Raw genomic sequence first — 13,585 nt, 5'->3', positions numbered from 1 at the left:
GTACGATTTGAACCATGCTAAGGCACTTCCACCAATGCCAACAAAGTTTTCTAGTCTATTCAAAAGAATGTTGTGGTCGATAGTATCGAACGCAGCGCTAAGATCCAGTAGAACTAATAAAGATATACAACCACGATAACCACTCACAACACATAAATGTGCAAGAATCTGCATGAAATTAAGTCTTTATTAATCAATAATCTGCCCCTGTAATCATAATTTGTGTGAAAATTAATACAGTTTGTTCATGATTTACAGTCACAAGTGTTTTGGAGTTTTGCATTTTCCAAAAAGCCAATGAGTCTGTGTTGAATGTTAGTGGCAAATTGCTGAAAAATACTCGAGTTTGTTTGGGGCATTTAGCAGCATGTAAACCAGATATCAGCAGTGAAACGTCAAGCACACATTCAGAGAGAGGAAATTAGAATAAATCAATAAACAAACAAGCAGGTGAAAGTAGCAGGTGAAAGTCTCTCACCGGCTCACAAGATCTGTGATACATTCAGGACTGGCTTGGTTCGCACATATTTTAACATAATGTGAAGGACATGAAGGAGAATTAATTATTAAACGACTGAGCAGCATAACAAACAGTACAAGTAAGCATCTTCAGTATTAACAGAATAGAGATGGTAACTATACACTTTATGCAATAATATTCTGAATTACTGCTATTGAGACTCTATGAAGACACCACCAGTGAATATGGTTAAAAAAAATAACTAATAGATATTACAGATAGATATTTGATTGATAACATTAAGAATTACAGTTTGTAGTACTGGAAATGTTATGTTATGAATATGAAAATGAGGTTTTATCTAATTAAATATGCACTAATTTGCACACATTTCCAGAACATTGGATAAAGCCAGGTTTTAAAATAGTTTTATTTTAATGATTTATTAGAGTTAAAGGTTTTTATGGATTTCTCAATTTGTCATTCCATAAATCACAAAATTCTGTCAACGGTAATGTTTTTAGATGTTATAAAAAACTATTTAAAATAGGCAATTTATATATGAACAAACCCCTCTGTAAAAACAGTAAAGTTTGGTGTTAGTGCTGATGAAATAGAGATTTTTGACTCATTTTGAGAAAACAGCCTTTAAAGATAAATGTTCTAATTTAAATGTAATTGAACAGATGTAAACTGATAAAGTGCAGAAAAACACTTAAATGTATATTTTTAATTATTCATTATTATTTTTTCCACTAGTCTGAAACAACAAGTTATGAAAAGCAAAATAGCTCAAACTGCCCAGTGCAATATTTCTTCCTGTAGCGTCTTGCAACTTCGTTTTAGAATAAAAGCTACTTAATATGACTTTGGCAAGTAGGACTAATATGTTTTCATCAATCGATCAACTTTTAGTTTATGCCTTAGTTTATTTAGTTATTTAACACTACGTTTGACAGGAAAAGTGTTCCAGGTCCATTCAGCAACACACGTTCTACTTGGCGCCTCGTTCTGTCTCACCTTCCAGCATTCATGACAACTGTGTGTGTTTCCAAACAGCGCCGTGCCGCGTCTGCCGAAGCCCTGCTGCTGCTGTAATGTGAAAGATGCAGCCAATTTAGGACAGGCTCAGCGCGCTGCTCAGATTCTGCTGCTGAAACCCTCCGTGTTGGAGGAGAGAATGAGCGATAATGCTCGTCTATGGAGGCCTGCTGTGTTTCCTGGCAAAAGCTCGGCTGATGAGCGCCGCCTCCATCTTCACCTTCAAATACTATCTCATATAACAAGCAGGAGCCTCGGGGGCCGAAGAGATTTCACAAAAAACAGCAGCAGGAGAATAAACAGCAAATACTCCACATTGTAAACATGCATGCAGAGAAAGGAGTTGCAAACACAGACATAAGAGCGATAACGTGAAGGGCTTAAATAATTTTTTTGCATTAAATCAGTAGCAATTTAGTTTTCCATAACCATTTTCCTCCCTCTCGCTGACCATTAGAAGTAAACAGACTGTTTTGGGCTACTGTGCCTTTAATATTTCAGCTGCATGTAAACACATTCTTCGCATTTGGATTGAGGAATGACGCTTTGGTTATGGGCTGCTGGTTTGCTGTCAGATTCAATTTAGTTTTTAACAGCTACAGTAAGATATTCAATAACAGCCTCTTTGATTCTGAAAGACATGCCACAAGTATGTTTTTCTTTTTTGTACACCCCCCGGCTCTTAATGGATCGTGTTTCCTTCTTGAGCATCAGTAAATGTTTGAACCTTTTTTAATAGTTGTGTTTGAGTCCCTCAATTTTCCTCCGTGTGAAAAGATGGATCTCAAAATCATACAGTAGCTGCTGGAAAGGGTTCAAACATGCAAAAGATGCAGGAAAACTGAAGAATCTGCAGGACATGGAGGATTTTTCTGAAGAACAGAGCTCAGTTTAACTGTTCAGAACAAACAAGGGACACATGAACGACCATCACAAAACAAAAAACAGCCGTAGATCATCCAGGTAACCACACACAGTATTAAGAACCAAGGGTTCACAAACTTTTGAATGGGGTTATTTTAATCATTTCAGCTATTTTTTTTGTCTTGTGGACTAAATGTAAACATATTTTATGTAAAATATCTTACTCAGGACAGCACTAAATAAAATAAGATTTCTCTTATTTTGTTAAAATTACTCACATTTTCACAGATTCTTTCAAGCAGCATTGTATATATTTTTTATAAATATATTATAACATTTATATATATGTATATACTATACTATATTTTATTATTATTATTATTATTATTATTATTATTATTATTATTAATGCATTTGCTTGTCTTATTTCTGCTAGGAAATTTGTATTCCTCCTCATATTGGCTCTTGAAACTAGTCGAATAAATGTATCAAATTTTAAATAAATAAACTTTTTTTTAATGTCGTTTAAATAAACATTTAAAATTAGCATATTCTTATTCTTATATTTTTATGCATTTGCTGAATGCTTTATTTGCCATTCAACATTTTTAAAAATGTAACTGGACAACTCATCAAATGGGATAAATCAGCAAACGTTTGCCTAAAACACGACAAGCAAAAGGTAAAGGGGGAGGTGTTGCTACAATTTATAGCAATATTCTCAGTATTTCTCAGAGGGCAGGCTTTAAGCATAACTCCTTTGAAGTAATGGTGCTTCATATAACATTATCTAGAGAAACAAGTGTTAATGATAAATCCCCTGTGATGTTTGTACTGGCTACTGTATACAGGCCACCAGGGCAACATACAGACTTTATTAAATAATTAGCTGATTTTCTATCAAAATTTAGTGCTGGCTGCAGATAAAGTCTTATTTGTTGGTGATTTTAATATCCACGTTGACAATGAAAAAGATGCATTAGGATCAGCATTCATAGACATTCTGAACTCTATTGGGGTTAGACAACTCGTGTCAGGACCCACTCACTGTCGAAATCATACTCTAGATTTAATACTGTCACATGGAATTGATATTAATTGTGTTGAAATTCTGCAGCAAAGCGATGATATCTCAGATCATTATCTAGTCTTGTGTAAACTCCATATAGCTAAAACTGTAAATCCTACTCCTTGTTATAAGTATGATAGAACCACTTCTACCACAAAAGACTGCTTTGTAAGTAATTTTCCTGATTTATCTCAATTCCTCAGCATATCCAACAGCGCAGAAAAATGATGTAACAGAAACTATAGACTCTTCTTTTCTAGCACTTTAGATATGGTTGCTCCTTTACGCTTAAGGAAGATTAAGGAAAACAGTCTGACTCCGTGGTATAATGAGCACACTCGCGCCTTGAAGAGAGCAGCTCGGAAAATGGAGCGCAGCTGGAGGAAAACCAAACTAGAGGTATTTCATATTGCTTGGCGGGAAAGTACCCTATCCTACAGAAAAGCATTAAAAACTGCTAGATCTGAATACTTTTCATCTCTTTTAGAAGAAAACAAACATAACCCCAGGTACTTATTCAATACAGTGGCTAAATTAACAAAAAATAACATTTCCCAACAGCACAGCAGTAATGACTTTATGAACTATTTTACTTCCAAGATCGATACTATTAGAGATAAAATTGTAACCATGCAGCCGTCAGCTACAGTATCGCATCAGATAGTGCACTATAGATCCCCTGAGGAACAATTCCACTCATTCTCTACTATAGGACAGGAAGAATTGTATAAACTTGTTAAATCATCTAAACCAACAACATGTATGTTAGACCCTATCCCATCTAAACTACTAAAAGAGATGCTTTCAGAACTCATAGATCCTCTTTTGGCTATTATTAATTCGTCATTGTCATTAGGATATGTCCCCAAAACCTTCAAATTGGCTGTTGTTAAGCATCTCATTAAAAAAACACAACTGGACCCCAAAGATCTACTTAATTACAGACCGATCTCGAATCTCCCTTTTCAGTTAAAGATACTAGAAAAGGTAGCATCCTCACAATTATATTCCTTCTTAGAGAAAAATGGTATCTGTGAGGATTTCCAGTCAGGATTTAGACCGTATCATAGTACTGAGACTGCTCTCATTAGAGTTACAAATGACCTGCTTCTATCATCTGACCGTGGTTGTATCTCTTTATTAGTGCTACTGGATCTTAGCGCTGCGTTCGACACTATCGACAACAACATTCTTATGAATAGACTAGAAAACTTTGTTGGCATTAGTGGAAGTGCATTAGCATGGTTCAAATCGTACTTATCTGACCGCCATCAATTCGTAGCAGTGAAAGAAGAGGTATCATATCGATCACAAGTGCAGTATGGAGTACCTCAAGGCTCAATACTAGGGCCGTTACTTTTCACGCTTTACATGTTACCCTTGGGAGATGATATCAGGAAACACGGTATTAGCTTGAGATTGAAATTGAAAAACTAGCGGAATGCATAGTCGATATAAAAAAAACTGGATGGCGAGTAATTTCTTACTGGTAAATTCTGAAAAAAACAGGTGTTAATTATTGGACCTAAAACCCCCACATGTAATAACTTAGAACACTGTCTAACACTTGATGGCTGCTCTGTCGATTCTTCGTCATCAGTTAGGAACTGTGTTATCAAATGTGCTATTTGATAGCAATCTTTCCTTTAACAGCTACGTTTCTAGCATCTGTAAAACTGCATTTTTCCATATTAAAAATATATCTAAATTGAGACCTATGCTCTTAAAGTCAAATGCAGAAATGTTAATTCATGCGTTTATGACCTCAAGGTTAGATTATTGTAATGCTTTATTGGGTGGTTGTTCTGCACACCTAATAAAGAAACTCCAGATGGTCCAAAATGCAGCAGCTAGAGTCCTTACTAGAACCAGGAAGTATGACCATATTAGCCCGGTTCTGTCAACACTGCACTGGCTCCCTATTAAACATCGGATAGATTTTAAAATCTTGTTAATTACTTATAAAGCCCTGAATGGTTTAGCTCCTCAGTACTTGAGCGAGCTCTTATCACACTATAGTCCTCCACGTCCACTGCCTTCTCAAAACTCTGACCATTTGATAATACCTAGAATATCAAAATCAACTGTGGGCGGCAGATTTCCCATTTAGCGCCAAAACTCTGGAACAATCTAGACCCATCTCTTTAACCAGGCGTACACATAACACACTAAATATGCTTCTAATATTCAAATCCGTTAAAGGATTGTTAGGCTGCATAAATTAGGTCAGCCGGAACCGGGAACACTTCCCATAAAACCGATGTACTTGTTACATCATAAGAAGAATGGCATCTACACTAATATTTTGTCCATTTCTTTCTTATTCCGAGATCACCGTAGCCACCCGATCCAGTCCGTATCCAGATCAGATGGTCACTGCAGTCACCCGATCCTGTCTGTATCCAGATCAGATGGTCACTGCAGTCACCCGATCCTGTCTGTATCCAGATCAGATGGTCACTGCAGTCACCCGATCCAGTCCGTATCCAGATCAGATGGTCACTGCAGTCACCCGATCCTGTCTGTATCCAGATCAGATGGTCACTGCAGTCACCCGATCCTGTCTGTATCCAGATCAGATGGTCACTGCAGTCACCCGATCCAGTCCGTATCCAGATCAGATGGTCACTGCAGTCACCCGATCCTGTCTGTATCCAGATCAGGTGGTGGATCAGCACCTAGAGATAACCTCTACAGCCCTGAACATCAGTGGAGACCAGGACACCTAGATGAGCCCCAGAGATAGATCCCCAGTGAAGACCTCATCACCTAGACGGCCATCGGGACAAGACCACGGGAACCAGATGAGTCCTCTGCACAATCTGACTTTGCTGCAGTTGGAATTGAACTGCTGGTTCGTCTGGTCAGAGGAGAACTGGCCCCCCGACTGAGCCTGGTTCTCCCAAGGTTTTTTTTCTCCATTCTGTCCCCGATGGAGTTTTGGTTCCTCTGGCTTGCTTAGTTGGGGACACTTAATTTCCAGCGATATCGTCGACTTGATTTCACAGATACTATTTAAACTGAACTGAGCTGGACGATGTCATCACTGAATTCAACAATGAAATGCCTTTAACTGAAAATTGAGTGTTTAATCTGGTCATTTTGCATTATTGACACTATTTTCCTACTTGATACTGTAAAGTGCTTTGACAATCTGTATTGTTAAAAGCGCTATATAAATAAAGGTGACTTGTCTTGACAAGCAAAGGCAAATGTTGCTTTTATCAACATTATCAAGACATTATAGTAAGTGAAATTGCATGCATGCATCAGATTTCTAAGTACAGATAAAGCACAGCGTGTGTCAGTCATGCTCGCAGGGCCCCTCCAGCACTGAACATCCCCACTGTCTCATAGCAAACTCAACTCTGCATCTGAATCTGCTGCTGGAACAAGACAACTGTGCAGTGCTGAGAAACACTGGCCACAACAAAACCTGCAATACTTTCCACAAAAAACGCATGCATTTGCATTGGTTTTATCTTTATATGATGTAAAAAATGGCAAACTGACATCTTCACTTATACACCCCACATTTCTCTCTCTAGTTCTGATTGTGTCTGATGTCTGGTGTACAGTGATGGCTGGAAAGGAAAAACACCCAAAGGAAATCACATAATACAAAGCAATTTTATGATAACACTTTCTACGAAGCCTCTATATGAAAATGCACTATAAAGGTATTACTAAAGCAACCAGAATGCATTTTAAATAACTGTAGCCACAGTTATAATAAAATGATATTTCATTCCTATTTTTTTGGTAAACAGTAAAAAATCTTGAAACAAATGAACAGTATATTAATTTCCTATATCATATCATGTATCATTTATTGATTTACTTATAAAGCCTCACCCAAAGTTACAGCTGGTGATTACCATTTTTATTTATTTGTTTTCTTTTTTGTTATTGCTGAACAACAAAATAAAACAAAAATTGTTAACTTGTTTAGAAAAGACAAAATGGCCTTTAAAATAGTAATACATGTAATATGTATCTAAATATGCATCTTGTATAGTGCAAGAATAAGTAAATACAGTATTTCATACATTTCTCCCATTAGATGTCTGATCTGGCTTTCATGCATTGGATTTTAAAAATTAATTTTGCTGCTTAAAGTTTAAATTAAATACTGTATTAATTGTAAATATAATTAAATCCTTTCAAAATACAAATTATTAGAATAAATTAAAGAATAAATATTACTATGACTAATTATTATTAGAATTTAAAATATAGTTAATTATATACGTGTGTGTGTGTGTGTGTGTGTGTGTGTGTGTGTGTGTGTGTGCACCTTTATAAAACATTGCATATATAGGCTTCATTGAAACTGTTAGCTGATTTATTCATGTCTGAGATCAATCAAGCAGAACAGATTTGAGAGAAAGCAGTCAATCATGCTTATGCAATAGCAGCACAGGAGTAAGCAGAAGATAAAGCTTTGTCAGACCCTTAGCTTTCCCTCGGACCCCTTGTGTGATCATGTGCAAACACAGAATATTTGCAAAGCTGAGGGTGAATTTACAAGCAGTCTTAGGCTAGCCAACAGATAATGAAGAAACAGCACACAAACACCCTGAGCAAACACACGCAGCTCTCTGTAAGTGTGTGAGGTGGTCGCCGCTATCGGCCGCATTCACTCACATCACCACACACACCTAAGATCTGATCTGAGACAAACTCTGAGACATCTGCACATATGAGTCTGATTTACCACGACTGGGACTGAAACTGACAATGTTTACTAATGTCAATCATCAGGCAGGGTTCATATAGTTAACTTTAACTAAAACTAAAACAAACGAACAAACAAGAATAATAAAATAAATAAATAAAACATTAATTTAAATAAAATTAAAAACTGAAATGATATTAATGAAAACTATATTAAAAATACAAAGTAGCACAAAGTCGTCAAAATTAATATTATATAAACAGTTTGGTTTTCTATTCATTTTCTATGAAGCTTGCTATTCATGCAACGCTGTTACTAAAGTCTGAGAGACATACTGTGTAAATACTATATATAAACCACGATCTCTGTGTTATTTTCTAGCAATATATATAATAATCAAAGTAAAATCTACAAAATTAATAAAAGCTAAATGCAAACTAAGCAATCTTACTATACTGAGGTACTATATGTGCTCGCTAACTTAGGAGGAATGTTAATAAAAAATTAAATATGTTAGTAGTAGTTAATAACGCGTGCGCACACCTCTCTCTCTCTGCGTCTGCTCTGTTCAGCGCGCGGCGGAGAGGAGCAGCGCTTTCAGTTAAACACAGATATTACGTAGCTTCTCTAATTTTACATGCAAGTATAGCCGAAATCACAGCACAGCTATTGTCCTTATCTTATGTGTATTTGATTTCATCAGACGACGGCTCGATTATCAGGATTTTTGTGCAGATTAACATCTTGGAAGGGAGTGCTGGTTATATAGTCTTAATGGGTCGCGTTTCAGTCACTATTTCATATTCATTCCGTTGTCTGACAACAGAAACAGTAAAATATAGCAACGAAAACAGTTTTATTGAGAATTTAGCTGCATCAAAATACAGTCTGTGGGCACAGAGAGGCAAACAAATCTAATAATAAACAATAAATGTACATTTTGCATGTTCTGAAGAAGTGAGCTGCCCTGTCGTGCAAAAATGTAAACAGGTTTGTGTAAGTAAACTGCTCAGTGCAAAGAAAGAGAAGTAATGGGAACCTGCTATTTCTTTTTTCATGTGTCTAATAGACATGAACAAGTTCTTTGAAAAACATCTAATGACCTTTGAAACATGTCTAGACTTCATGCTCTATGTTGACTATGGTTTCACTAATAATAAACATATATTACATAAAGCATCCATATTTGTCCATGCTGATTAGAGTATTAAAAACTTTTAGAACAAATAAAAATGTGCGATTAAGTTGCGATTAATCACGAGTTAACTCATGACAGTCATGCGATTAATCACGATTAAATATTTTAATCGATTGACAGCCCTAATACATTTATTTATTTATTTATTTATGTGATAACTACTGAAAACTGGCATCTTTATATTTGTGTTGTCTGTACATTAAGTAAAAAGATTGAATGGTTGAGTTGAACTAACTAATAAATAAATAAAATAGTATTTACTAATTTGTTTACTTACTTTAACCAAAATTAATTATTGAAATACATTAATGATGATTTAAATGTAATTATAATTTTTTTTATTGTTTTGATGTACATGGTTACTTAAAAATAATCAAATAAAAATAATAATGTTAATTTAATAACTAATTAATTGAAGTAATCATATTTTATAAATTGAAATAAATTAATAACTTAAGTAGTGCGTTCCCACAGGCTTGTATTTAGTAATCCAGCGTGAATTTTACTGAGCGTAATAATTGCTGATAATCATGATATTCACAAAAGCCCAGTGTGAGTAATGTTAATCCTGCGTGAAAATGGTTTAATGCAGCAGCCGAACACAATCAATTATAAAAGTAATAATGTCATTAACCACAGAAAAATATGATAATTACACTGAACTGACATTTATTTATTCAACTTGCTCATTTACTCTAACAATCTAAATATTATATATAGAAAATATTTATTTATTTGTGGTGTTCTGTAACTGAGGTTACGGCCGTTTCACAGGCTGTTCATCATGTAATCTTCTCACACTCGTTTAGCTCGGTTAATTAGCCTGTGTGTATTCTGCCTCAGGAATTACAGCTGCACACATTTAACAGTGTTCTCAAGGCCAGAGAAATCCAGATACAGGGGTTTTCTCTATAAAGAGTTTATAAAATCCATGTTTTTCATGAGTCATTTGAACTACTCTTCTCTGGGAAAATTTCAGATATTAAAATAAAAATACTTTTCTCCTGGGATATTCATAAAATATTTTTAAAAAACCTATTCAGAAAAGTGTGATATTATACACATCAGCCAGGGTCAGAGATGAACCACAGCAGAATTTCAATTATGAAAGCAAAAAATGTATTTTGTGTATTGTCACCATATGATCTAAATGATCTGTCACAGATCTGTATTAACTATTCAGAGGTGAGTTCTGTTAAACATGCATCAAGTAAGTCATCAAAAACCATGAAAAAAGGCAAATAAAACACTGAATTAGGAAAAAAAAAAAAGCAGAAATTTCAGGGGTTTTGCAGCCCCCACAATGCAAAAGCTATAAAGTAATAAATAAATATTTTCATACTGTACATGAAAAAAAGTTTTAAATGTTTTATATTTACTTGTATACTATTTTTAAATACATGGCACATTTTATTTTATCCCATTCATTTTTAAAATATAAATATTAAAAACTTGTTTACCACACATTATATATACACATATAAATACATACATACACACACACACACACACGAAAGCTAAATCTCCCTTGAGTTCAGCAAATGTCTGATCTGCCTGGGCGCTTTTCATGATGTTAAATTGCAAAAGTTACACTGCAATATTTCCATAAATATTGCATTAAGCACCGCTTGAGAAAATCATATGATCCTTCTGCGCTCTATTCATGCCAAAGCAATTAAAAGAGACCCGCCACCAGCCCTCGATAGTGCACACTACAGTAAAGCTGTCTCAGAAGAGCCTGAGGACGAGCGGATTCACAGTAAATGACAGACAGGGAACCTGCACACCGATTAAACCATCAGGGAGAGTGTAACCACCGTAAGACCAGAATTCAGAGGAAAAAGAGGAAAAACCAAGTGTGTTTTTGTCAGTGAGTCGCAAAACCTAGTGAGCTTCATCTTCACTCAATTCTTCTGGAAATTTAAATTCTGTCATCGTTTACTCTCGTTCCAAACCCCATCAGACTTTTGTTCATGTTTAGAACACAGATGAGACATTTTTTTAATATTCTCTTTTTTTTTTTTTTTTTTTTTTACATTTATTGAAAGTTCACATAATCACCATTTTCAAGCTTCAAAAAACACTCAATAATCAAACACGCCTGAAGTCATATTTGATCTGAGAGCATATCAGAGTAATTCCAGTTCTCAGAAGCTTTACATTACAGCATAAATGGCATGTTGATTACTTTTATAGTGCTTTATAATACACATATTATTTTATTTTACATTATTATTTCATTTTATTTTTCTGCAAATTACCCTTGTACAAAATAATTGTGTAATTCTCAATAAATTGACCCTTTGTGTTCTACACATAACACACAACATATAGATAATGTCTGGAATGAAGACAAATGAGAGTAAATGATGGCAGAGTTTCATTTTGGGGGTAAATTATCTCATTAAAGGAATATTTATTATATATTGAATTAAATCTTCCTCACATCCAGCTGTCGTTGAGACTGCAATGCATTTTGTAACTTATCAGTGTTTTGGGCAAGATTTTTTTTTTTCTATAAGAAATGAATCATTTTATTCACCAAGGCTGCATTAAATTGATCAAAAGTGACAGTAAAAGTGTTACAGAATATTTCTATTTCAAATAAATGCTGTTCTTTTGAACTTTCTATTCATCTGTGAATCCTGAAAGATAAAATGCACGACAGTCTCCACAAAAATATTGGGCAGCATGACTGTTTTCAACATTGATAATAATCAGAAATGATTTCTGAAGATTATGTGACACTGAAGACTGGAGTAATGATGCTGAAAATTCAGCTTTGATCAAAGAAATAAATTACAGTTTAACAGGTATTCACATGGAAAACAGCTATTTTACATTTTAATGATGTTTCACAAATTTTACAGCATTTTTGATCAAATAAATGCAGCCTCAGTGAGCAGAAGAGATACTTTTTTAAAAAACATGACAAACTTCTGATCGTGTATATATAATTTGATACATCACAAGTTTATGCGACACTAGGTTTTGAGACAGAAGGAAAAGTAAGATATTGTCGGTTACAGAGAGAGCCATCAGTGCAGCTGTGTTATTGGCAGCTCTGGAGAGCAGACTGTGGGTTTGTGAAGAAGAGCTTGCCTGAGTGAACTCCTGCTCTACCTATCCTGATGGACAGCTCCTCCTCCTCCGACAGGCCGGCCATCGAGCTCTTCTTCTTCTCTTTGGCCAGTTTGGCATCAGACGGCAGCGCCAGAGCCACGTGAGGGTCCATCCCGATACCCTGCGGAAAACAACCAACATGGACAGATATAAACACACTAAACCAAGGGATGCAACTGAAAAGATTTCAATGCAGATTTCAATGTTTTGCCAGTCAAATAATATTTATTTACTTAATTTATTAATTAATTAATTTACTTAAGGAAGCGTAATTTATTTACTGATACGTATCCACTTTTTTACTATTTAGTTTAGCATTGTTTGATGTTCACACACACTTACATGAATAAATAAATACTGTTAATTTTATTAGTTAATTATTATATTGATTTAATCATTTGTTTTAATAAATAAATGAATAAATAATGATAATTTGTTACTTAATTTTATTTCCTGAAATTAATTAATATAGTAATTTTTGAAATTTGAAATTCACACATGACTACTTGAATAAAGAAAAAACGATAATTCTATTCATTTATATTTAGATTATATTTACTTGTTCACTTACAGTAACAGTAATTTATTTAGTGAAATAAATTAATAAATCAAGTTATTTATTTTTGTATTGTTTTGATGTTCATACACTGTTACTTAAATTAATTAATAAATCATTTTATTTATTTATTTATTTAAGTTAAAGTAACAAGAATTTATTAATTGCCATAAATTCATAAATTAATTCATTTATTTTAGTATTGTTTTGATGATCATACATGGTTAAAGAAATGAATGAAAAAAAACTTTTTAATTTTAATTTTAATTTTAATTGTATTTATTTATCTACTTATTTGATTAAAGTAATTAATTTGTTTATTGAAAAATTAATACATGCTTTTAAAACTTTCATGCACAGATAATAAACAAACAAATCAAATGAATAACATGCACAAAACACACATGCAACATAGGTTGATTAATCAGAAGAGTCTCAAAAATCTGGGTAATTATTCAAAAATATTTGACTGTACTCTTTCTTTTTTACATGACATTAACTAACTGCTTGATTTTTACCATACATTTCTGCCATATGGACATCAACTTGAGATAGTCACCGCTGCTAATAAGCTTTAATTTTTTATGCATCGTCAA

General features: G+C 34.2%; 1 protein-coding gene across 5 annotated transcripts in view; it reads right to left on the bottom strand.

Moving 5' to 3' along the window:
- Positions 1-13,585, bottom strand: part of LOC131550578 (zinc transporter ZIP11-like) — a 148,438-nt gene that overhangs the window by 61,839 nt on the left and 73,014 nt on the right. For 4 of the 5 annotated variants that reach the window (XM_058792750.1, XM_058792749.1, XM_058792752.1 and 1 more), the window contains one exon: positions 12,413-12,554. In XM_058792750.1, the coding sequence (XP_058648733.1) occupies positions 12,413-12,554 (142 nt within the window). The remainder of the gene's footprint in view (positions 1-12,412; positions 12,555-13,585) is intronic. The other variant, XM_058792753.1, reaches the window with a different exon arrangement.

This window comes from Onychostoma macrolepis, chromosome 12, assembly GCF_012432095.1.
Source record: "Onychostoma macrolepis isolate SWU-2019 chromosome 12, ASM1243209v1, whole genome shotgun sequence".
Taxonomy (NCBI): domain Eukaryota; kingdom Metazoa; phylum Chordata; class Actinopteri; order Cypriniformes; family Cyprinidae; genus Onychostoma; species Onychostoma macrolepis.
This window is presented reverse-complemented; position numbering and strand designations above follow the sequence as displayed.